Consider the following 25,860-nt stretch of genomic DNA (forward strand, 5'->3'; position numbering starts at 1 on the left):
CCAGAGACTTGATTGGAACACCTCAGAGAATGCTTCCCTAAATCATCTCCTCGTCTCACATGCTGTTCCTCTGACCCCCTCTCCCCCCCTGCAGGTACCGACCAAGAAGCTGAAGAAATATGAGAAGGAATATCAGACAATGCGTGAGAGTCAGCTGCAGCAGGAGGACCCCATGGACAGATACAAGGTATGGGAGATGCGGCACCTGCCAGAGCAGGGCCTCAGTGACCCTTAGCAGCAGTTGTGGCGAATTCAAGTCCCTCTGCTCCTTCCTGCTTGATTTAGACACTCTGGCCATGCTAAATGTCCAGGGCTGTTTTCATTTCAGCACACTTCCTGAGTAGCCCACCGTAATATTTCTTTTCTTTCAGTTTATATATTTTTAGGTAACGCCACCTGTTGCATTTATACTGGGAATCTGCCTAAGAAGCTGAGAGAAAGAGAGGGAAAAGGAAAGAGAGAAAGTGGCTCTCGACTACTTTCAAAAATGAGAGAAAAAGGAAAATGGCAAAGTACTGTATTAGCTGAGCACGGTCACATCCACAAAGACTTTTAGAAGGTGATCTGTCCCAAGACTGGCAAGAGAATGCTTCAGACTCACCTGTGTCTGTAGCAAATGTGAAAAGTACAAGCTCATTTGGAAGGACAAATAAAAACCACAAAGGTTGTATTGAGCACAGTCATGGTGTTTGTTGCAACATTTATTTCCACAAATAAATTTATGAGTCACAGTAACATTTCACTACAGTATTCAGTTTCAGAATCAAAATGATCTCATCTGAACATCTTAGTTAAATAAGTGATAGTATTTTTTTTAAATCAGGCTATTCACAAAAATAGATTTCTTCATTGGTAATTAGCAACACTGTTCCCATGATGCAATGACTGATTTCGAACTTATTTTTCCAACTGAAATAATATTACAGATGCGTTGTTCCCTTTCTCTCCACATCAGCACATCAGGGTAAGAGAATATTGTATTTGTACAGTGAGGAATGTTACAATATCCTGCCAAAAAAAAAAGCACTGGGTGGCATTATGAATTAAATCACCCAGGGTGGCATGGCTTCCACTTTTGGAACTAAGGTTGCTTTTATGTAGTCAGAGATCTGGGCACAGGCAGCTACAGTTACATAGTACATCTTGCCTCTGTTGCTAAATTGAATAGCATGCGGGGTTCTGGAAGGGGCCACGGTGGAAGGAGTATATAGATTTTGTAGTCAGACCTGAGTTCGAATCCCGGCTTTCCAAAATCAAAGGGCCAGGATGTGGAATGCAAATTGGGAGTTTTTAATCCTTACACCGTTGTTCATTGTGTTGGACTAACTATTAAGCCTCTTCCTCGTCTGCAAAACATGTAGTGTAGACATTGCCTGGAAGGACTGTTGTGAAGATGGGGGATGGCATATTTTAAGCACCCGGCACATGGTTGGTGTGCAGGAAATGGTCGTTTTAGCCTTATTAGGCCTATTGCTTCTACTTACCCAAGTATTACTAGAATAGCACCACCTTTTATGCATCAGTCTCTTGCAGATCTTCCTCATATTTCTTCCGGGCATTGCTAGCCAATAATCGAATATGAGCATGTTTTCCTTCTTGTTCATAGAACTGGCTGCAGAACTGATAGTGGAGTCCCACATACTGCTCTGATAGAGAACTGTAACACAAGGTGCTCCTGGAGTAAGGTGCGAAGCTAGCCACCAGCCCTCAATAATTAGCTCATGTAGCACGCTGCTTTAGAAAGACTTGAAGTAGTAATTAGGAAACATTTCTGAGGATCCAACCTGAAGCCCTCCTACTGCTTGCGTCAATCTAGTTTTCTTATTGCTGCCATCGTTATAAATAAAATCTGGGAAGAGTGCTTTAAAATAGAAGGTAGGGAAATGAAAGACTAAAATTGTATATTTAAAATCTGCCTGGGACTGAATTTGTTATTGTTTCTTAAAGTCTTTTTGTGTCCAAGCAGATACATGTAAATAAATAGTGCAATGCATAATATTATTTTAAAAATGTTTACCACACAGCACTATCAGTGTGTATAATTTTTATTGTCGGGTCAAAGTAGAGCTAAACCTTTTGTTTTTGTTTTGAAAACAGATATTATTCTTTTGCTTGAGTGCTTTGGCCTCCTGTGTGCACATCAGGCCCCTTCTAGAACCGTTTGTTTTGTATCATTGGAATAGCTGGTCAATACATCACCTAACAAATAGCTCAACCCTTTACCAATGTCTAGACCAGTGATGGTGAACCTATGACACATGTGTCAGAGGTGACACGCGAACTCATTTTTTTGGTTGATTTTTCTTTGTTAAATGGCATTTAAATATATAAAATAAATATCAAAAATACAAGTCTTTGTTTTACTATGGTTGCAAATATCAAAAAATTTCTATATGTGACACGGCACCAGAGTTAAGTTAGGGTTTTTCAAAATGCTGACACGCCGAGCTCAAAAGGTTCACCATCACTGGTCTAGACCTTTGTATTGGCAATAGATATACTTGGTAAAATGATAGTCCTCAAATTACATTATACTTTTGAGATGACAATTGACAACATAGTTTTCAATCAACAGATTTGTTGTCTCACATACTCAATTTCTAGTTTAAGAATCTAATTATAATTAATTATACTAGGATAGTCTTAGAAAATACCTTTTATCATCTTCTAAATTTAATTTTGTCAAGAATAAGATCTAGGTCCTGGAAACTTTATATATAGTCATAGATCTTGGACTGGGAACCTAGTTATATAAATTCTTAAGAATAACTTGGGACGATCTTTGAGGCTTTGAGTCAAAACTTTTACCAGTGACCTAACAACCCCTTCTCCACCATTAGGATCCATACTGCTTACAATGTTGTATTTACCTCTAGCTTGCCACATGGCAAGAGAGTTAGGAAGGTTGTGTCAATTTTAAAAAAAATGTCACGCAGTAAGATATTCTAAGAGTTGTTTCAGTTTGAAGCTATTTCTCTTGAGCATGGTGGTAGACAGAACTATCGCAGGTAAGCCAGAGGTGGGATCAGAGACTCAACAAAGCAGACATAGCTATCAGCAGTCCTGTTCTTGCTCTATCAGTCTAAACATGTGTTTGGGTTTATTTTTTTATTATTTTTTATATATATATTTTGTATTGATTTCAGAGAGGAAGGGAGAGAGATAGAAACATCAATGATGAGAGAAAATACTGATTGGCTGCCTCCTGCACGCCCCCTACTGGGGATCAAGCTCACGAACCCGGCATGTGCTCTGACTGGGAATCGAACCGTGACCTCCTGGTTCATAGGTCAACACAACCAACTGAGCCATGCCGGCTGGGCTGTTGGGGTTTATTTTTATACACAAATATCTGCACTCTCAGGTTATGTCACTATACTCACCGGTATCTAATATCTAACACTGAAATCTCAACCACAACAAAGAGACAAAACAGTGTTGGTATAAATTTGAATTGTAGAACCCTACGCACAATGAAAATGGTTTGGAATTAGTGGTAATGGTGGCACGACTTTGTGAATACACTGAAACCACTCAAGAGTGTATTTTAAAAGGTGAATGATATCATTTTTTATGAATTTTACATGAATTATATATCAAGAAAATTCAAGCAAAGTGTTCCAGGAGGATGGGTGCCTGGCCTACCATCTAACTTTCATAAACCCTGAGTCACACAGAGGTACCTGTGCAGAAGCCATGCCGTGGGAGAGGAGACCTTAGAATGGAGCTAATTAATGACTATAGACTCTGTGTACCCGTATTTATGGGGGAAAGGACAACATAAGTGGGTGGCATATTCATTTATATGTGTGTATACACATATACACACACATATAAATGAAAATGAAATGAATATATATATATATACACATACACACACAGATAAACATATATAAATAGGTAATAAACATGTGTACACACTGCCTATGCTACCTGGTCTTGGCATCAATTTGTATTTGAAACTCCGTGAGCTCAATACTGACTGCTTATAGCCTTTGGTATACTTTTTCTGTTTATCTTTATGACTAGATTTCAAGACAGAAAAGGAAATTTTATTGGAAGAATTTAGGATATGTATTCTAAGTCTCTTTTGTTGTCCTTAAGTTTGGCTTGACCAAATGTGTGTAGCAGCTTTTATCTACTCTGATATTTATTGATTTCAAATGAAGTGACGTGCAGGAGGGAGGTTTGTCCGTAGAAGTACATTATGGATATTTTCATTTTCATACAAGTCCCCAGAAAACAAACATTCATGGATATGTGTAGCTGTTTTAGTACATTGTAAAAATTAGTTGCCAGGCCACTAATAACAGTTACCAATTTCAGAAAATAAAATATTTTCTCTTTTAAGGAGATCAATTGTTCCCATCTAGGGAAAGTTAGTTTTTTGATAATGTAATCAGCCGACAGCACTTTTTAGAGAATTGCAGCCTTCACCTGCCTCCAGAAGATGCTATGCTTTTCTTGTTTAATTAAAGAACTACTTGCACAAATGTGGGCTATGCCGTAAAAAGCATAGCTAATTAATTAAATTCAGTGAATCTCCCACTGCACGAAAAAGACTATTACCTATTTTAGATGGGCATATCCTAGAAAGAATCAGGGATGCTTATACTCTCTTGTGTTTGGGACACAGATAGTATTATAAATGCATAATTTCTAATTGAAGTAGCTTACCCATGCTCAGTATAAGTGAATTTCAAATATGTAACTTTGTTTCTTAAGGTTAGACATAGTAATTTTAAAATCAAAATGTAATTCAAATAGAAAGAAAATAACTCCTAAATTTACAAAGTTTTCTTGCATGTACTAATGTTTATAGAGCAATTGCTCTGCATATAATTTTAAATTAAGCTGTCTAATTGTACCTGGTAAAAACAATGCAAACAAAACATTTGAAGTAAAGCTTAATTGTACTTGTATTATTTGCCATCCTCACATATAATATCACATTTTGTTTTTAACTTGACTAATGAAGAATTTAAATTATGCTAAACTCCTTACCTCACAAAAAAAATTAAAAAGGTTCCCCTCTTCTTACTGTGTTGGGACCCCTCATTCAGAGAAGTCAAGATAAGTGAATTCATGTTTGAAAAGTGTTTTTCTACAAATGGAAAGAAAGTTACATTTTATTATGTTTCCACATCACAGAGACTGTGGTTGGCTTTTGGAAATATTGTGTTATGAAATAATGTGCTTTTCATGAATGGTTATAGTCAAGAGGGTGGTTTTTATGATAACTATGAAACTTAATGATAAGCTTCAGAAGACTGCCACTCAGTCTCTCTGAGCTTGGAAAACCCAGCGAACTTGCCGTTGTAGGATGGTGGAGAAGGCAAGCCCTTGGCTCCTGAGGCTTCACGAACAGGTTAGCTAAGAAAGAGCAGGTGGCTCCTGATGCTGCTGCTGCTGATTGGTCATACTTAACATTGGGGGAGGTATACAGTATGCGTATTAAGAATTCCGAAGTATGTTTATTGATGATCTTCAGAATGAATTCTCCAAAACTTTCTTCAGTTTTCAGTAAGTTCTGTTTTCTGTTGAAGTGGTATTACTGAGAAAGTTATGTGTCACACTCATGTATTTCTACATCCTTTGTAACTCATTTGCTTTGTTTTTTTTTTAAAAAATGTATTTTTTTTTTATTGATTTCAGAGAGGAAGGGAGAGGGAGAGGGAGATACAAACATCAGTTATAAGAGAGAATCATTGATCGGCTGCCTCCTGCAACCTGGGCATGTGCCTCGACTAGGAATTGAACCCTGACCTCCTGGTTCATATGTCGATGCTCAACCACTGAACCAAGCTGGCCAGGACCATTTGCTTTTTTAAAATTTGATTTGTAAACTAGAATAGAGCAGGGATTTGCAGACCATGGCCTGTGGGCCAGATATGGCCCACTGCCTGTGTTTGTAAATAAAGTTTTATTGGAGCACAGCCACATCCAGTTGTTTAGTTATTGTTTCTTTTGCATGTAATGACATAGTTGAGTAGTGTCAAAGACCATATGGGCCTGCAAAGCCGAAAATATTTACTATCTGGTCATTTACATTAAGTTTGCTATCCCCTGTGCTATCATCTAAGATTTTATTTTTAATGCCACAAGAAATGCAGTCTGGTTTGCCAACTGCCATTACTTATTACTGATAAATATTGTTTTTAGTTTGACATTTAAAATTTTTAAATTTCTACCAGCCAGATAAAATTGGGTATGTTGGCTGAAGGAAGAGCATAAAACAATTCTAAATATCAAGGTTTTCCTTCTAAAATCTTCATTTACAGACAGTGTAGACATTTCAGCATTTCATGTGTAAGTATTTGTCCTTGAATGTAAAAAAACCTGACGAAATTTGAATGTGATGATTATCACCTCTTTTGAGAGAGGTATCCATAACAAAATAAGTGAGAGCTGAGCGTGCCATTGCTCATAAAATTGCACTGGATCTTTTAGGGAAACATTTTCTTCTGGCCCTTAAATGTCTTCAAAAACATGCCAAGAATGCATTACAGCAGCGGACAACACACCCAAAACACAGCTGGAGTTTATGAAGCTGCCTCCTTCCCCATCATTTTTTCCTTTAAGGCTCAGTTTATTTTCTTTTGATTGCCAGCTCACATTTTTCTGGGTTTTTTTTCGTCTTGGAAAAAATGATGTTCACCATCCTTGTACTATTCCACCCAAACTTCAGAACTCAGACTCGGAGGAGGGCTGGAACCTGGTGTTCTTTTGCATTTCCTTGCCCAGCAATGTCATTCTATTGCCTGAAGAGAAACTATTTTGCAAGATTTCCAACCTTGTTGCCTAAGGAAGTTCCTTCCACCGGCTCTGATAACACAGCATAAACAACTCACACTGTAGTTGGTAATAGTTACACGTAGCATTTTCATCAGTCATGCAGACGGCAAATAGTTCCTGGAGAGGGAGGAGTTTCGTGACTCAGTCTTGGTCTTCCTGAGTTGAGACTTGCCCTCTGTCTGCCTGAAGTGCACATTCTTCCATTGAATGCTCGCAGTCCCAGAGAGAACTTAGAGTATATGACACTCTAAGGAAAAACAGCAAATCTAAGCCCAATAGCATCGACAAGTGTCTGTTCCTGTTACTGCCATTCCCTAAATGTATTAGTAGGTGTGCAATTTCATTGGATCTTCATTTTTTCCTTCAATTGTCTTTGTACCTATGATTGAAAACGGTAGTTGGTCTATGGCTTTTGAGGAGGTAAGTTTTTAAAATCTATGTATGTCTGTAATAGCAGCGTCTGTCTCTCTGAAAAATGCAGTATCCTCCTCCCAAAAGTTACTAACCGCACTCTCCCAGCTGTGCGTCCCTGTGCAGGAGGGGAGGGGACGAATGGGAAAGCTATGGTCTGCTTGTTGTCCAGTTGTACGAGGTGGGGCGTGTTCCAGGCAGCGTGAGGAGCGATTGAGGGATTATGGAGGCAGTGTCTCCTGGAGTCTGCTGTGAGGCCGGGGAAGCGACAAGCCTGTTTTGTCTGCAGGCGCTGAGCATTCAGCACATCTGTTTGTGCAAACGTATGACACGTGACTGTCTCCAGACTGACTGAGGTGCATGGGGCTGAGTTCAGCTCTCTCTCAGGTGGGCAGCCCTTGCTAATGTTTCCAAATGAGCCAAGCAAGGTTACTACCTTTCCCAAGCCCATCGAAAGGAAACTTTCTTCTCCGTTCTGGTGTAAAGGTGAACTCTGTCGTGAATCAGTCAGTTCCAAAGTGAGTTTGGCTCCTCAGGAAAGGCTGGAAAAGACAGCTAAGTGATGCAACCTCTTTAACCCTTGGTGAGTGCGGGCAAGCGCCTCTTCATGGAAAATGTCGATCTGAGTGGCCAGGAGGGTCATGCTGTGGAGGAGGATACTGCATTTTCCCTCTGGCTTGCTTTCCCCACATCTGTGAGTGCAGAGCCGGAGACCACACTCCCCACTCTGCTGCTTGCTTCGCAGACACTGGACTGAGCTTCCTGCTAAAGCAAATGCCAGGTGTGCCCTAGGCTGTTGTGCTTTTTAGGGACCCTCAGACACATAATTTCTCCCCGATAGTCTCCCACCCCTCAGATGTGTGTCTGTGAAGAAGGGTCCGAGTTACATCGGCCTTGGAATGGGAACTTAACCAGTCAGAATTTCAGCTGAGCTCATACCCCTTTCGCATATAATATAACCATCAGACGCAGCTCTGATCCATAGGGAGAGTAGCTACCTGTGCTTCTTAAATACTTTGAACAAAGTCCTTTCCCACTCACATCGTGTGACTTTACCTGGAGGTTATTTTAACTCAATTCTAAGCATGTAATGTAACCTGAAAAACTGGTAGCTGCAACATTTTCTCTTATGCCAAATGAGTGTGATGTAAATAATTAGAGGAGATTTTTGTACCTCAGAGTCCTGCAGGTACAATTTCAGTAGAAATAGGACTTTAACTCGGGAATAGGTAGTGTAGTAGTCTTACCAGGGTCCCTTTGGAAGGGATTTATCAAGAAATGAGAAAAATGTCTTCTGCATTGTGAAATATGTTGAGGAAACTGTGCTGGTATTTGCTGCCTATTCCTGGCAAGGAGGGCATTTATGAGTGAAGTTTCTGACTCTCTTTTTAAATCTGAGTTTTTGACAAGTATGTAAGTTGTTTCCACAAATAGGGGCAATAGTTAGATATATTGGCATGAAAGACGCACTCTCCAGGCCCTGCTGGAATTTGGATCACTTCCCCAAAGACTGAAAGATTCAGCTGCACAGGCCCTGGCTTCTCCATTATTTTAGTCTCCATGTAATTATGCTTCTGTAAGAGGGCAGAGCATCTGTGGAGGGGACAGATAGACTTGGATGAGGAAAACTTGCCCCTATAAATGTGCATGCTGTCTCTTCAGGAATAAATACCTTGGCAAAGGGCTTCTGGCCAGGCAGCACTTTTGAGGGTTACATTGTATTTCAGTCACAAAGGAAGATCCACTGTGGTTTCATGCAGAATATGAGCATCTAGCAAGAGTGGACTTAAAAAAAAAAGTTCTTTTGACATTTTTATCATTTCCAGTGAAGTTGAAATTCTAAATTGCTTTTTATTTTTTAAACAACTTTTTAAACTTTTAAAATACATGTATTATATATCCATTGTGGAAAACTTAGAAACCTTTAAATATCACAAAGACAACAATAAAAATAATCCACTATCCACAATTAATATCTTTTATGCTGTTATAAAAATGGGATTTTCCATTTACTTAGCTCTTTTTCTTCAAGGTAGCATAAGCATTTCTTCTGTTATTATATTTTTCATTTCCATTTTAATGCTGCATGGAATTCATGAAATTATTTAGAAATATCTAAGTGATTTGGGACTTTAAAATCTTTTTCAGTCGGTGTCTTTTTAAAAAATGTTTTAACATCCCTGATTGCCCCAGTCTACCTTCTCCAGAAGAGAGGGCAGGGAGGATCCCTGTTGGCTGGTTAGAGTTGAGTACTAGTTTGGTCTTTAGCTTCTCTGCTGGCCTGTTTCAGAATCCACTGCCCCCAGGACAGTCGCAGGCGTTGCCTGTACCATGTTTCTTAGCCCTTCTTTGAAAAACAAAAAGAAATTATGTTTTCTTCTTTCCATATAACAAACCCTAGGTTGTCCTATAGAAGACAAAATTCACCACACATACCCACTTGCATACACGCACACATACTCTCACACACTCACATTCATACACACTCACACACATTCTCACTCACACATACACAGAGTATGCCATGACAAAATCTCTTTCAGGACGTAGATTTGTCTCCTGGTTGTGAAACACTGCTTTGTCTGAGTTTTTGCCACCCTTGCAGAAGGCACGGCTAGGAGTATAAATATGAAAAACAGGAAGGTGTCATCACATTGAAGTCTTTCCTGTCAGCTCTCTGGAGTGTCCTGTAATTGCTAGCAGTAGCAGAAAAAGCACTTTTGATACTTTGGAATGGAAAACACTACATTGCTATTCTGATGGGAATGTACACAATTCATAATGGCTAGTTAAGGGGAGACCTTGCTTCCTAACAATGTGCCTTGGTTCTCTCATCATATAACTTTGTTTCAGATTTTTTTTCCTGGGATTTCAAGGGGGAAAAATAGCTCACTAATGTATTTTACCCAGAATCTTTTAATCTGAAATTTTAAAAAAAAAAACCACAACAAAGCAAACATAAGGACAATTGTTCTTATAACACAAAAATTGGTGTTCAGAAAAGTCAACATATTTTTACCCAAAGAATGAAAATGTCAGTTGATAGCAAAGTCGTGGACCCATGCATCCTGACCCCTGATATTGGGGATACAACGTGAAGCCCTGTCTAGTGGTTCCCCCCTATGCCAGCCCTACTGTGTCTAGTGGTTTCCCCTGAGGTCAGGGTGGGGTTATTGTGCATGTTTCCAACAAAGAACTGCCTGTGTCTGCATTCTAGGTCTCTGTGGGAACCTCACGCATTGGGGGTATGTGTGGAAATTTTGCTTTTTTGTGGCCCATGTTTTATACTGAAGCCCTGCCTGGGGGTCTGGGGCAGGGGTAAGTTCACGGGGTAGAGTGCTGCCTCTGCACCGCTCGCTTAACTCACCGTTGTTCCCCAGACAGCTGTCCTGCCCTCCTGTGCCACTGCGCCTTCTCCTCTACACCTTCAAGTTCACTAGTCGTTGCTGCTTGTTTTTCCTCACCAGTCCCATCTGTTGCTGCTAGTACCTCAGGCACTAACTCCCACCTCTGGTTGTTGCTCTTTTTCTGCAGAGGGAGAACCGGAGATTACAGGAGGCCAGCATGAGGTTGGAACAAGAGAATGATGACCTCGCCCATGAACTCGTAACCAGCAAGATTGCTCTGCGGAATGACTTGGATCAGGTACACCCATCATTCACTAGGAAGAAATAAGACTGTGACTACCTCCTCAAGGGCAAGGGCCCAGTTGCTCTCACCACAGTCCCGCCGGGGCTCCCTCTGTACTTGACAGGGAGTCCGCTGCTTGATGGATGAATGGGTGGGCGTAGGTGGGAGGGGACTGCTTGTGCCGATTGGAGCAGGTGGGAAACGCCAGCCTTGGAGAAGGGTTTGGGTCACTTCCAAGAAGCATGTGTGTCCTATGCTTTTATACCTCTGCACTCCCGTGTCTCTTCTCTGCCCCTGTAATTTCCTAAGGCAAGGCCTGCCAGCATAGTCACCTGAGAGCATCCGCCACCAGGAATGCTCATCGACAATAAATGTAAAGGATTATGTGACGTATGCACATTAAGATACACATATTGTCGGGTCAATGGGCATCCTAGTGGCTGAGCGCCCACACTGCCTGGGTGTGAATCCTAGCATTACCGTTTCCTAACCACGTGACCCAGGCAGTTCTTACCCAACATATCGGTATAAAAAAGGCTGCCGCATGGGATGATGTGAGAATAAAACAAGGGAAAGCAGTTTGGTAGTATGTGTTGAATAAACTTTAGCTGTTGCTAGGAAGACCTTAAATTGTTTAACTTCCTTTGTTCTTTCCAACAGTACTGACAGCTTTAGGACTTCGGTTTTCTATTGCTGGAGTTTTCAAAAACAGTTGGCAATGTGGAAGGAGTCTTGTGTAGATTCAAAGTTATCACTCTATTTTCTGACTTTAAAAAAGTGAACATTCCCAGCCCTGGCCAGGTAGCTTGACTGGTTAGAGTGTGGTTCCAATATGCCAAGATTGTGGGTTCCATCCCCAGTCAGGGCACATACAAGAAGCAACCAATGCAGGCATAAATAAGTGGAACAACAAATCGATGTTTCTCTCCCTCTCTCTTTCTCCCTCCCTCCCTTCCTCTCTCTCTCTAAAATCAATTAAAAAAAAATTTTTTTAAGTGAACATTCTGAACAAATAGTATGGGATCAGAAAAACTGAGACTTAGAAGAGGCATTATTGTGCTGTAACTATGCATTGGCACTGTTTAAAATACAAATCCATGAAGGAATCTGATGGAATTAAGATTGAAGGAATTTTAACAATGTTTAAAAAATTGTCCCTGCCACAACTTCTTTTCCCCATGTACACAGTTGATTTTGCAGCTCACAAGTTTTAACCGCAGTAAGGTGGGAGAAAAGACCACTGGGAAGGAAAAAGTGCTAACAGGGAGAGGTGGAAGCTGAAGGAGTCAGCACCAGATTTAGGAAATAAAACAAAGACTGTGCTGCTCAGAACGCCGGCTACGGAAGGTAGAAAAAGCAGCCAGTCGGGGTGGGAGAGAGATGGCCCTTTTAATCACAAGCCTCATGCAGCTGGCCTGCTTGTAAGGTGTTGGTATGAAAAGTATGTGACTAACAGAGTCAGAACCAAAGAGGAAGAGGCGTCTCCAGTGGATGAGGACCACACCCCACCTGACCGCAGCGGTTACAGTTTTGTATTAAAAAGACTAGAGTGGTGAGTTAGTGCTGTAATGAAATTCTTGGTTCCCTGTTAGCTTTCCAAATGGCCCTCACTCATAACTGACTCTGTCATTTTGAATCTTTTATCCATTAATAGTTTTCTTGAGATGGAGAGCTAAATGAAAAATGTTTTAAGCAGTTGGCCTCAGTGGGCGTTCAGTGAAATAAGCTAGAGCTGTAAATTGTAAGTTGTGTGGGTAGTATATTTGGTAAGCCTTTAAAAATTTTAAAAAGTAATGAAATTAAATACTTACTGATTACCTACTATGTACCAAGCACTATATTAGTGATTTCTAAGCATTATCTCACTTAATCTTCCTAATGACTTTATTACTTTAATCTTCCATTTTATAAATGAAGAAACTGGCATATATACAGGTGTCCCCCAAAAATATATACACATTTTAACAGCTGATAGCTCAGTTTTGAAAATGAAATGTATTTTAATAAATACTGCCTTAATAATTATTTAAAGTGTGTGTACACATTTTTTGGGGACACTCTATATATGTATCAAAGATTTGGTCAAAAATATACATACAAGGTTATTTACTGCAGTGTTACTTATGAGAATAAAAAATAGAAGTAATGTATATGTCCAATAGAAGGGGAGAACAGAAGTATATTTGTAAAATGTCTTTTTAAAATAGATTTTTAAAACAATGGGAAGATAATGATATAATATATGTATTTTTAAACTAAATTAATTTCCTTTTTAAGGATAATCCTTTTTAAAGGATATTTTAAAATATATTATTTAAAGAAAATATATTATCTACAAATAAAAATCATCGTAAAAATTAATTATGTAAAAGTTTTTTCGAGAAAATCTATTTTGAGGATCAGTCTGGAAGGATGCTCCATGGGTACTCCTGAAATATTTGAGTGCTGAGCACCTAGGTGCTCATGTAAATACTGGAGCAGCCCCTGAGGAAAGTTAACTCCTTCATCTATTCCTTCTCACTCGTATTTCCTCCCTTCGTACCTCTTTTCCTCTTTCTTTTTAAAGAATAAGACCTGGCCCCTGTCTTTTGAAGCTTGCTATCTGGATGAAAGAATAAAAATTGCAATTTCATGGATATCTCCTCCTGATGTTGCAGTTTCTGCCGAGCAGGGCTTATTCACCTACCAAAAAGCTGTCCCCAGTGTAGGTGCCCCGCCCGGCGGCTTCAAGGAGGGGCCCTCACCTGCGAGTCTGCCTCACCCAGTTGGCCTAGTACTTTTCCATTCCCAGTGGGTCAAGATCAGATCTCTTCATGAAAACAGCAAAACATTAAACAAACATGACAGAAGATTGTATTTGAAATAATACGTAAAGCAAACAAACACTAATTAGGTAATTAGGAACTTTGAAAAAATAAATTACTCCTTACCCTTGTCATGTCCGCGTGGGCTTCAGGCTTCTTGGGTACGAAGGCTCTCAGTGTTTCTCTCTGACACAGCTTCTCTTTTGAGAACTCACCCTCCCTCAACTCCTTCAGTAAGGGCTTCTCAGCGATGAGAAACGTGAACAGATACATCTCCGGTTCTGTTTCTGCTGCCCCCGGCTCTCAGGCCCTCCCTGTCCTTCCCTGGTCCCAAGGAACACAGGAGAGAGACAGCCAGGACTTTCCCACCGAAAGTGCCTAGCTCCCTCCTAACCACATCATGTTTCCTGTTGGACCAGAAACATGTACTAAGTGGCAGATTCTTTTGTTTTATTTGAAACAACTGGCTAGTTCTTTGAGAAACTATCTCTGAAAGCTCCTCATCCTGATGGTAGAGCCTTTTGATCAGGTGATGGGAGGATTTGAGATTAAATCACAAATTGCAGTGTTTCTCTCACATTCAAGTCACAGAAGCCTAACAAAGAGGAGAAACTTCAGATGAAGCCTCCTGGGAAACTCTGGCTCCTCCCACATGGGGCCCACAGAAATTTCTGCAGCTGTCAGATCGGAAAGCAGTAGAAATCCAGTGAGCTTGCTTTACCTTGGCCCGGTGAAGAATGTGCAGCAGAAAATGTGAAATAGAAATAGTAGGCCCTCTCCTCATAAATATTTAGTTGTTTATTAAAAACTTCCTCTGAAAAGTGGCTTTCTTTTTCTTTTATTACAGACATTTCCAAAACTGCATTTTTGAGGTCTGCCTCTAATTTTAAGATGCTCTTTTGCTGTGTAGATTTCCCCCCTAAAATCTAATGTGTTAGTGTCCTTAAAGGGGACTTTTTCACCTTAAGTACCTGACACTTTCAAGTTATCTGAAAACAGAGCTATAACCTCTGAGGTACGGGACATGAGAAATATCAGACAGTGAGAACGGAGAAGCTGCATGTGGCTTCCCTGCCAGCACCCAGCAGACTGAGCTGGCCTGGCCATCTGGACACGCGGCAGATACGGCGAAACAGACAGGAGGCCACCTGGCCAGCGTTCACAATTACTTGGATAACATTTTGCTGCTGTCAGCCAGGGACAGCTTTTTCAAATAGCTTTCATCCTCTGCGTCGGTGGTTTTCTCTGCTGACCGTGTCCTGTGGCTCTCCGCCACCTCCACTCCACACTGTCTGCTTCTGTAGTGACTTTCAGAGCCACATCCATTTATTCGCCAGATACTTACGGAGTGCCTGCTCTCTACCTGTGCTGGGCTTGCTTCCGGGGCTGTAGAGATGCACAGAGAGATGTGGTTCCTGCCTCCCAGAGCTTCAAGTCTAGTGGGCAAGACAAGTAAATGACACATGGAATTTGTCATTACAGACTGTGCTAAGTGCTGTCAAAGGAAGTATGACAGAGTTAAATAAACAGGAGCAAATTTAGATGGGGGCAGTGGGGCAGGGCTCAGCCATGCTTCCCTGCACACGTGAACTTGAAGCTGAAATCTAAGGGGTAAGAGCCCTAGAGTGTAAAACAGGCACATTTTTAACTGAGTGAAGCTAACACACAGTGCTTTCTTGGTTAATTTGGGCTCTGTCTCTGAGTTAAGACCAGAGTATTTTTCTGAGCTTTTCTGGGCCTTTCTAGAAATACGGTCTTTTCTGTTTAGATTACTTCACTTTTCCTCATGGATCTCTCTATCATGTGTTTTTGTATTTATTGATTGATTAGTTGATTTTATTTTGAGAGAGAGATTTGTTGTTCCACTTACTTATGTATTCACCAATTGATTCTTGTATGTGCTCTGACTGGAGATCAAACTTGCAACCTTGGCGTATCAGGATGATGCTCTAACCAACTGAGATACCCGGTCAGGGCTCTAGCATAGATTTTAGGTCTTAATTTCTCCCTGCTATACTCATTGTCCTATGTGAATACCCTTGTCGGGCTCAGCTGATCTTTGAATTTTCTCACCTATCTTTGGTCCATGGATCAGCCTCTCTCTTGCTTGCCCTCTCTGAACCCACCACCCACAGGAACTACTGGTTAGAGCCTCCCTAAAGGCTCCACCCCCTTCATCCAACCATTTCCACAGGGTCAGAGTGAGAGCTGTTGTGACATCTGAGATGTGTAAGGAGCATTTAGGAAGAGCATGGGCTCTGATGCCAGTCCAGTCTGAATTCGGATCATGGCTCTGATAGCAGATGTGTGCCCCAGTCGGGTTATTTGATCTCTGCAAACCTCACTGCCATTACCTGTAAAACAATCATTGTTGTGAGGGTTAGAGATAATGCGTGCCAAGGGCCTGGTATGTCATTGGCATTCAGTGAAAGCAGCCATCCCAAGGTTAGCGAGGAACAAAAAGAATGGCTTGTGGTGATGTTGGAACAGGAAGTGCTAGAGTTGGAGAAGCAAACACACTCCCTTCACCGTCTTTGTCTTTATGACTGTGACACGCTCTGATTTGCAGGCGGAAGACAAGGCAGACGTGTTGAATAAGGAGCTCCTCTTGACCAAACAGAGGCTGGTGGAGACCGAGGAAGAGAAGAGGAAGCAGGAGGAAGAGACTGCTCAGGTAACAGGCATAGGCGGGCTTTCCCTTACACAGATATGTTACCCAGGTATGTGGAGTTGATTCATACTACAGACAAGAAATCATTTTATTCTAAATCAAGGCTGACGTCAAAGCAGTCCATGTGAGTGGCATCGAACCTCGACATTCCCTTTGCAGGTGTTAGAAGAGGAGGCAGCATTTCTCCCCTCGAGCAGCCTGTAGGAGTTTGCCTTTACTGAGCTGTCTAGCCAGCGCATTCACTTTTCTCTACATTTAGTAACTTGGGATTATGATCCAAGAGCTTTGACAAATCTGCAAATTTCGTGTCAGAGCTAAAGGTAATTGACTTCTCGAGTAATTTATGAGGATTGTGAAGAAGCTCAAAGCCCACAGAATCTCTGCTGGAAGTTGCCTCCATCGGTCACACTTCATTTTCCTGATTCATGCCTTGGAAGGAGATGTAAAAGCGTTCCTGGCAGAGCTCTCAAACCTTACTCCCAGGGAATAAAAGAAACCCTTTGGAATCCAGCCATGAAGTTAGCACCTGACAGTCTTCCGTGAGTAAGGAAGCTGTTCAGCTGGAAGACGCTTCCATTGAAAGGTCCTGGACTGGGGACAGGCAGGGCCTCTCCCCGCCAGACGTTGACGCTTGCAGCTTCCCTAGAAGAACAGGCTGCTTCCCTCTCTCTGTCCAGCCAGGCTGATTAACTCATTTATTCTAATCTTTCGTTCTGAGACATCGAAATACTAAATATCAAGTAGGACACAGAGCCTTTCTAAGACCTACGTCCAAGCAGGCAAAGTTCCAGTGAAGTTGCTAATGAAGGGTTGTATCATTGAGCACCTTTTAGGGTTTATAAAAAGTGTTCTATGATTTTTATTGCATTTATTTATTATTATTTTGGAAAATGAAAAAAATGACTTTGGCCTATTTTGGACCAAGATTTTTTTTTATGTACTTGAAAATTTTCAGGGCCTGATTATCCAGTTTGATGTAGGCCTTTCGATGAGTATTGTTTTTTCTTTTACTTTCTACCTTTTGGGGGCTCACTTTAATAACTCAGGTAAAGGTGAAGCTATTAGCAAGTGAATGTAATCCATGCTTCTTCCCTGTTTTAATCATTATGGTACCCTCATGAGATTTGTTAGTGGAAACTATGGCTCAGAGAATTAGTGTCAAAACCTCTCAGCCATCTAAGTCGGTCCTGAGGTCCATGGGCCCTGTGATAGGAGGGGAAAAGGCAATGGTTTATGTCCTTACATTCTGTAAGATAGAGAATAGAGACTAATTTAACAACCATGTTTGAATCAGAATAACCTACAAATTGCTTTTAGAATTATAGCAAATATGAAGAAATTCAGAAATCTCCTAATGATATGAGCCCGATTATAAATTGCACTAATAAATTGCACATACAGATTAATCATTAAATACATGATCAGAATAAACAGATGCATTCTACATCACAGCATCCCAATTAATGATGGGGTATAACCAAAGCTTTTGTTTGGTTGTTTGGTCAACAACTTGGAAGACCTGAGTTCACCTGAGCCTTTTCATCATCTTTACCTTCCCCTATACCTAGAATTCTAGAGCTGCCAGACTACGAAAATAGCTGGTTTAAGTTTAGCATTCATAATTCAGTATTTCTTTGACTGTAACAAGCACCTCCTCTATGTATCATCTTAGCTCCTTCTGAAGTCACTGTTTCTTTAGTCCCTGAATCTCCTGGCCTCCGGGCTCTCATCTTTCGCCATCTTTTTCTGACTCCACTCCCAGAGCCCCTTGTTCCTGCCTTCAGAGAGCTGACAGCAGTGACAATTGGGGATATGAAGAGGAGGGCTTAAAATGTTTTTTCAGTAATTGATCATATAGCATCAAGGGTGCAGGCACTGTGGCCTTGAGGATTTGTTTTCGACTCTCATAAGGATAAATGTAGCTTCTGAATCGACAATTAACAATCTATATATATAAAAGCCTAAGTGACTGTTACAACCAGATGACGCTCAACACAGGAGCTGCCCCCTGGTGGTTAGTGCGCTCCCACAGCTAACCTCCTGCAGCCAGCCAGCCTCCCTCAGTCCCTCCCCCTGGCTGTCCAACCTCCCAGCCCCAATCAGTCGGATGGGGACTGGGTGAGGCACCCGATTGGCCCCGATCCCCAGGCCGAGGGACCCCACCCATGCACAAATTCGTGCACCAGGCCCCTAATATATTTGTAAAGTAAGTAGTAAGCATAAGCAGTTTTATAATCGGATTGCTCCTATGTCTTATACATTACAGGAAAGAAAGTAAGATTTCTGTATCTCATAAGATGATGAGGATTTTCAAATGATCAAGATACAGCTTTAATGAGGAAAATTTATATAGTTATAGTGTTTCTCTTGCCATTGGCTCTGGTTCAGGCAGACCTGAATCTAGATGTTTGTGGGAATTATTTAAAGATTGTGACTGAGTCTTGATGTTTTTCATTCTCACTCTTTCTAGCTAAAAGAAGTCTTCAGGAAACAGCTAGAGAAGGCAGAATATGAAATAAAGAAGACTACAGCTATCATTGCCGAGTACAAACAGGTAAAGTACCACTGTGGTTTTTGTCGCTATGAAAGTAATTGTTGTTGTTCTTCAGGGAAATATATTTTGTTTTTAGAGTTTCCAGAACAATGACTGCACTGCATTCATTAAATTTGTTGGCTTATTTTCTCCTCTGAAACTGGCAGTGGTTGGACATGCTTGCTGATAACATGGAGGTTTATTTGAGCAAAACAATCTGTTGTTTGTTCACAATGTTTGATAGATTTAGAGGAACAAGAAACCTTATTATTACCACGGGGATCCCGTCTCTGCCCTACTTAGAAGCTAATTTCCTATAGAACACACTAGTGACATTTGCCTCTTTGCCAAGGACTAAAGTTTAGTGATTGTATCGAATGGCAGTAGCTAGGGGATCAGTGTGTCCTTTGCTGTCACAATATAGAATGTGGGAACTCATTTTTCCCACTTGGCAATGTGGCGTTGTAAAGAGAGACAATATCTGTGTATAAATAAGAGGAAGGGGAATTTATTGCATTTGGGAAGTGGGGAACCCTTCCTGGAGAAGGGCTGATGTGAGTTGCGCTTCAGCGGCCGGGTGAGATGCGGGTATGTGGAGAGGGAGAGGAGAGGATGGCCATGGGGAAACAGCACGTGCAAAGGCACGGAGGTAGATTAGTGGACAGAAATAGTTTAGTTTGGCAAGAGTATCAAATACAGAAGAAAAGCATAGGTGAGTGGGGGCCCAGTTTAAGGAAGGTCTTCAGGGATAGCTGAGGTGTTTGGACTTAGTTGTTTGTAGTAGGAACACCTGAGCAGGAATGTGGCAAAGTATGGAGTCCAGGTGAGAAAAAATGGGACCCTGACTTAAAATCAGTAGTGACGAAAGTGGAGGAGAGGGAGCCACAAAAAGATAGCCATGTTTTGCCCTGACTGGTTTGGCTCAGTGGATAGAGCGTCGGCCTGCGGACTCAAGGATCCCAGGTTCGATTCCAGTCAAGGGCATGTACCTTGGTTGCAGGCACATACCCAGTAGGGAGTGTGCAGGAGGCAGCTGATTGATGTTTCTCTCTCTTCGATGTTTCTAACTCTCTATCCCTCTCCCTAAAAAATCAATAAAATATATATATTTTTAAAAAGATAGCCATGTTTTGCTAGAACGAGGGAAAACATTGAAGTGATCATGAGATTTTGAATTTGGGTAAGTGTGCGAGGGCATGGTTAGACATTAACCAGTACAAGGAACATTAAAGGCATGTGCTGTGGAACCCACCATCACTGCAGATGCAGTTTTTGTCACCAAGTTAGGCCATATGCCACACTCTGCAAATAGCAGTCCTTGGGACTGTTCTTGAATATTATCTGGCAAGTACTTCAAGTCATGTAAAAGGCAACAGGCCCATCTGTTTGAAGATAATTAGGACATAAAACATGATCAAATGCATTCTATAGTTGGAATTGGTTATCATTGGCTATATTTCAGAATGTTTTGGTTTATTTAAAAGGGTATATGGCTTAAAATTACTAGGATGATCGTTTCTCTTTAATGTTGACTAATGCAGACCTATTTGTTATCTCCAGGCGTGGACCTGGAGAATTCGAGACTGATCTCCACAAGCAGGCCCTGGCCTCTAGGACTGTTTTTGAGGAAAATGGCGTTTCTTTTTAGTGCCTGTTTTGATAATAGAGGTAGACCTTTTATGTTGCCAGTCCAAATTGCACTTGAAATTTTGACATCCCCTAATTCTTTTATTTCATTACTCAAAAAATTAAAGATTCAAATTTCACTCAAGTTCCATAAGAGTTGAACTTTCAGTATTTTTTTAAAGCAACTTTTCTTTTTTGGCTTTCAAGCATTTATTTCTACCTGTTGTAGTACTTGTTAGTACCTTATTTCAAAATCAGTAATGATGAGATTTTATTTAATGAGCACTTATCAGCCAGGTGCTATACTAAACTCTTTGAGTACGTATTTTCCACTGACTTTCACAGCACAGCACAACACTTTCTGGCCATGAGGAAACTGAAGCTTCGAGAGCTTATGAATTTCCCAAGGACATAATACTAGAAGGTAGTAGAACTGGACTCCCAGGCTTTATGTTTTATGCTGTGTTGCCAAACCACTTGATGAGATTTTAGTCTTTATTATTTTCTGGTCATTTAACCTTTTTAAAAAATTTTATTCACTCTGCCACTTCTTAAGGAAACTTTTGTCATTGAAAACAGAGACTCTTTCCATGGCTGTAGATAGGGGACATTTCTGGTTCAAACTGCGTTTCATCCAGTTCCCAGCATAAATAGTATCTTGCACAAAGTAGGTACTCAGCAGAGATTCTATAGAGCGATTCCAGAAGCAGGACAGGAATTCACTGGAACAGTCCTGAGGCTAGAGACGGAAAGAACTCAGATCTTCCTCATGTGTTTCCTTCTACTAATTAAGATAGTGCTCCACACAGGGACACTCCCAGGCCTTCAGCTGCTCACTGCAGAAATGACTGCATCTGCACAATTTCTTCCAGCAGCAGAGATGCGATAACACAGGAGTTGATAAAGTTATGTGCACACGCTGTAAGAATCATTCTATTGTCCAGTATGGAGACTCTTTTTTTTTCTTCTTTCTTTTAGATCTGTTCCCAGTTGAGCACCAGACTGGAGAAGCAGCAAGCAGCCAGCAAGGAGGAGCTGGAGGTAGTGAAGGTGAGGAGAGTGGAGTAGTTCAGTGATAAAATTTCTTCCACATTCACAGCCCTAAGGGAGTGCCTGATAGGAGGATCCATCCCAGTATGTGATGCTGCCCCACAGGCAGGATGGCTTCTACACATCACACCCCCGCTCCCCGCTCCCTACCCCCTGTCCCCCTTGTTGTAGAGGACTGAGGAATCATGGAGAATAGTGTCTCTCTTCTGACTGGAGTGTAATCCTCCTCCCAACAGCAGACGGTTATGTCCCCATAAGTCTTATGGGCTGTCAGAGGCAGGTAGTGGGTTTCAGCATCGTGACAGGAGGCCCGAGCTTTCTCGGGTGGTGGAAACCTGGGAACCCTCAGCAGCTGCATCCCAGCTGTGCCTGAACTGATGCAGTGCTTCAGTGTCTGACCCTGCAGTTTCATCCCATCGCTCTCTTGGACAGTGAACAGCGTGGGTAATCTGGAACTTGACTGGAAAACACATGTTGGCTTCAAACAGCAATTTTTTAGATGTTTGTTTTTAAAGAAAACTGGTAGCATTTATTTATATGCTGCCCCCTAGTGGTATTGATTATTTTTGAAAAAAGGAGTTGCTTATTCTGTAGAAACAACAGTAAACCAAATAAATGGATTGGTATTCTTAAGAAGTAATGTTGGGACCAGTGCTCTAGAAACCTGATGTAATTCTATTTGAATATATTCAGGTTTAATACTGGTAATTTCTATGCATTCTAGGGACTTCAGCATATAGTTTAACAACTTGGGCAAGTTATTTAACCTCTCTAAACTTTATTATTTTGTAAAAGAGAGAACAGTACCTGCCTCATAAGGTCATTTTGAAGAGTAAATAAGATAATGTATATAAAGTGCTTAGCTTAGTATTTAGCACACAATAAATGCACATTTTAATAAGTTATAACCTAAAAATCTGAGACATGAGAAATGAAAATATGAACTTTATTCTGACTTAGTATTCTAAAAGTGTATTTTTCTTATTTCATGTATAAAACACCAGTCTGAGATTATTAGTGAGTATAGAGTTAGTGGTCTCCCTCCCCAAACCTGCTAAATTTGGGGTTCATAATCTTCCCTTTCTGCTCTTCCTTTACCGCTCCCACCCCCCACTTAGCTTTTATCATTCTTTGTACCTTGTAGAAACAATGACCAAGACTCAGTTGACAAAGTGTCTTGGCCAAAAAGGATTAACTATCCTGAACTAAAATCTTTGTGGAAATAAAAATAAACAAGGATTTATATTAATCACTCTATAAAGGTTTTATTGAGCATCTTCTATGTGCACAGCTATTAGATTTCTTTTTTTTTAACATAAATTATACCTGACAATGAGCTCAGAATTTTCCTAAAAGAACAAATTATACAGATATATGTGAAACATTGAGGGAATAATTCAAAAGCATCTAAGTAGGTGCTGAGTTGGATGACACTGACAATCAGTTGTAGAGAAAGCAAAATCATAAGAACTGTAGACCAAAGATGACCTCAGGTCTGGTTGGACTAAAGCAGGATGGGTAGAATTCAGTTAGAAAGGTTTAAAAAAGGACATCTGGAAGAAACAGTGTGAGTTGAAGACCTAGAAATAGGAATGAGCATTTCAGTATTTCATTAAGGAAACTGATGTGATTAGAGTATGCATTAAAAATAGAGGAGATTATTGGCTAACAGATGGGGTTACCTAATGGAAGGCATGACATTCAGAAGGAGGCATTTGAACTTGTTTTAGCCAGAATCAAGAATAACAACCAACACTTATGGGGCTGCATAATTATTATCCCATATAACCCTCTCAACTACCTTAGAAGATAGACACTATAATCTTCTCCTTACCAATTTATTATCTTCTTTTTATTGATGAGGGTTTCTAAAACAGGTAATTCATTTCCTCGAGGTCACAAAGCTGATAAGTGGTCATGCTAGGATTTGAACCTAGGGAGTCAGACTCTACAACCCATACACTTAGCCATTACACCACACTCTCTCCTCTCTTTCCAGTCCTACTTCTTCAGTGGCATGATGTGATGATAGCTTCTGATTTTTTGATCCTCCTGTAACACCATCCCCTAACACTATTCCTCTATCACCATCCTGTTTCCAGTTAATTCTCTACACTGTAATCAGAGTGATCATTCCCAAATATAAACTTGACTAATCACCCTATGTATCCATTTAGAATTAGGTAGCCACACGTAAAAAAAAACACCAAAATAGCATTGGTTTAAACACAGAAGATGCTGATTATCTCATGTAGAAGAAGTCTAGGACTAAAAAGATCCTTGGTTTTACCCGTGTCCAAACTTTAGTGACCCATATCCTCAGCATGGGCTTCCATCCTCAAGGTCACCTAAAAGTCAAATCTGTCAATTGGAGTTTCCACCATCACACCCACATTCCATGGTGGAATTTTAGGACAAAGAAGATGCAAGGATACAATGGCCTACCTCCAATTGGATGAGTTTCTCTACGTAGCCATACATATCAGAACTTAATCTCGTGGCTACACCTAATTTCAAGCGAGTCTAGAAAATGGCACTTTTTAACTGGGCATTTTCCTGCCCAAAAAACATCAGGTTTCTGTTGCTAAGGGAGGAGATGGACGTGGGTGGGAATCTGTGGTCTCTCCCACACGTCAGCATGTCTGCTCCATGAGGCTAATCGCTCTACTCCAACATGGAGCACAGGATTTAGTGAAGTGAATGAATGAATTTTCTTCAGGATAAAACCAGGATTCATGAGCATTCTGTTTCAGGACTTTTACAACGTGGCCCAGGAGAACTCTTCTCGCTGAGTACCTCTTACTAGCGCATCACTTCCCCTCTGCTTGAGCGTCTCGCTCCCTGCAGTTCTCTGAGGCTGCACACAGTCTCCTCTCTGCTGGAATGTCCTCCTCCCTCTTGTGAGATTAATCACTTCCTTTATAAGGTTCAGCCTAATGACACTGCTTACCCAGCTTGGTAAACTTTTAATCACTTAAAACCCAGATCAAAGCCACCACTTTAACATTTTATTAATCAACAAATAGTTAGTCAACAATAAACATATACCAAACACTTGCTGTGTGCCTGTCTGAGCCAGCACAGGGTTCTTGGGAGAGCTATCAGATATCTTTTAAGTCTCTAATGAACATTAATCAGGCAGGAACCGGAAGAGCACAGTATGGAAGAGGTAAGGAAGAAACCAGTGAGGGCTGAGAAGGTGATTTTAGGGACTCAGGCCTGGGATAGGGAGAGCTTGGTCATGTCAGAGGAAGAATTTAATGAGCAGCTGGAAATGGAAGGAGAAGTTAATGAAAAGACACCCAAGTCTTCAGGCCTCAATGGTGGCAATGCGCACAATGACACAGAAAGGGGGAGAGCTGCTTCGTGTGTGTGAAGAGAGAGAAGTTAGGGTTATGGACATTGAGATAGAAAGATTATGTGATATCTTTTCTCTCTAAACTACGTTTGGAGATATTTTAAGCAAATAGCAGCACTCTTTTCTCAAAGAGAGTTGCTGTTGTCTGGTGGTGGTTATGCAGTCCAGGTCAGAGTTACTTTTATTACCTTGAACAGTAGTGATCATCTTTGCTTAATGCTGAACAAAAGGACTTACACTTTATTGGTTGCAAGGGTAGATTTAGGTTAGTCATAATGACTTCAGTCGACTCTAAGCAAGTTACTTAAATGCTGAGTTTCTTCATTTATAAAAAGGGGGTGAATATAGTACCTAATCATACAGTAGTCCTAGGATTAAATGAGATGCTGCATGCAGGGCATGATGGATGGGGCTTGGCATCTAGTAAGGGTAATGGTAGTACAACATTTCTACAACAGATGTCAAAGAGGGGCTGTAATACTGTCTATTCCCAGTCTCTCTAGAGATACTTTGAGGAAAAGGGGCATCTGTCTTGGATACTTGGGTTTTGTGCTGACTGTAACCATGTTGGTTGTAGCATAAGGGAAATAATGACCTTCAGAAATAGGCCTGCATTTGATGGCAACAAACAGCATCTAAATAAAAATCAAGCCGCATATTGTTTCAGGAAGTGATTTACGCTATGGAATACAGCTTGACGTTGGTTATCTCCTTTCAGGGTAAAATGATGGCCTGTAAGCACTGCAGTGACATTTTCAGCAAGGAGGGCGCTTTGAAGCCAGCAGCCATAAGCAGAGAGGACCAGGGAATTGAATCGGATGATGAGAAGGACTCACTTAAGAAGCAGCTGAGGGAGATGGAGCTGGAATTGGCACAAACCAAACTGCAGCTGGTGGAGGCCAAGTGTAAAATCCAGGTTGGTGACTCGATAAAAGGTTTGGGATATTTCAGGACTTTAGAATATACATATTTAGCTCAGAAT

The 25,860-nt window shown here is 40.9% G+C and overlaps 1 protein-coding gene across 7 annotated transcripts in view; it reads left to right on the forward strand.

The window, feature by feature from the left end:
• The window catches only part of RABGAP1L (RAB GTPase activating protein 1 like), a 417,083-nt gene that overhangs the window by 385,244 nt on the left and 5,979 nt on the right, over positions 1–25,860 (forward strand). For 4 of the 7 annotated variants that reach the window (XM_006088927.3, XM_023753953.1, XM_006088929.3 and 1 more), the window contains 6 exons: positions 95–187; positions 10,741–10,851; positions 16,210–16,314; positions 18,782–18,865; positions 21,449–21,520; positions 25,597–25,794. In XM_006088927.3, the coding sequence (XP_006088989.1) occupies positions 95–187; positions 10,741–10,851; positions 16,210–16,314; positions 18,782–18,865; positions 21,449–21,520; positions 25,597–25,794 (663 nt within the window). Of the gene's footprint in view, positions 1–94; positions 188–371; positions 684–6,656; positions 7,216–10,740; positions 10,852–16,209; positions 16,315–18,781; positions 18,866–21,448; positions 21,521–25,596; positions 25,795–25,860 lie in introns of those variants that run through there. The other 3 variants (XM_006088928.2, XM_023753955.1, XM_006088931.3) reach the window with 2 other exon arrangements.

This window comes from Myotis lucifugus, unplaced genomic scaffold (genome assembly GCF_000147115.1).
Source record: "Myotis lucifugus unplaced genomic scaffold, Myoluc2.0 scaffold_54, whole genome shotgun sequence".
In the NCBI taxonomy this organism is placed as follows: domain Eukaryota; kingdom Metazoa; phylum Chordata; class Mammalia; order Chiroptera; family Vespertilionidae; genus Myotis; species Myotis lucifugus.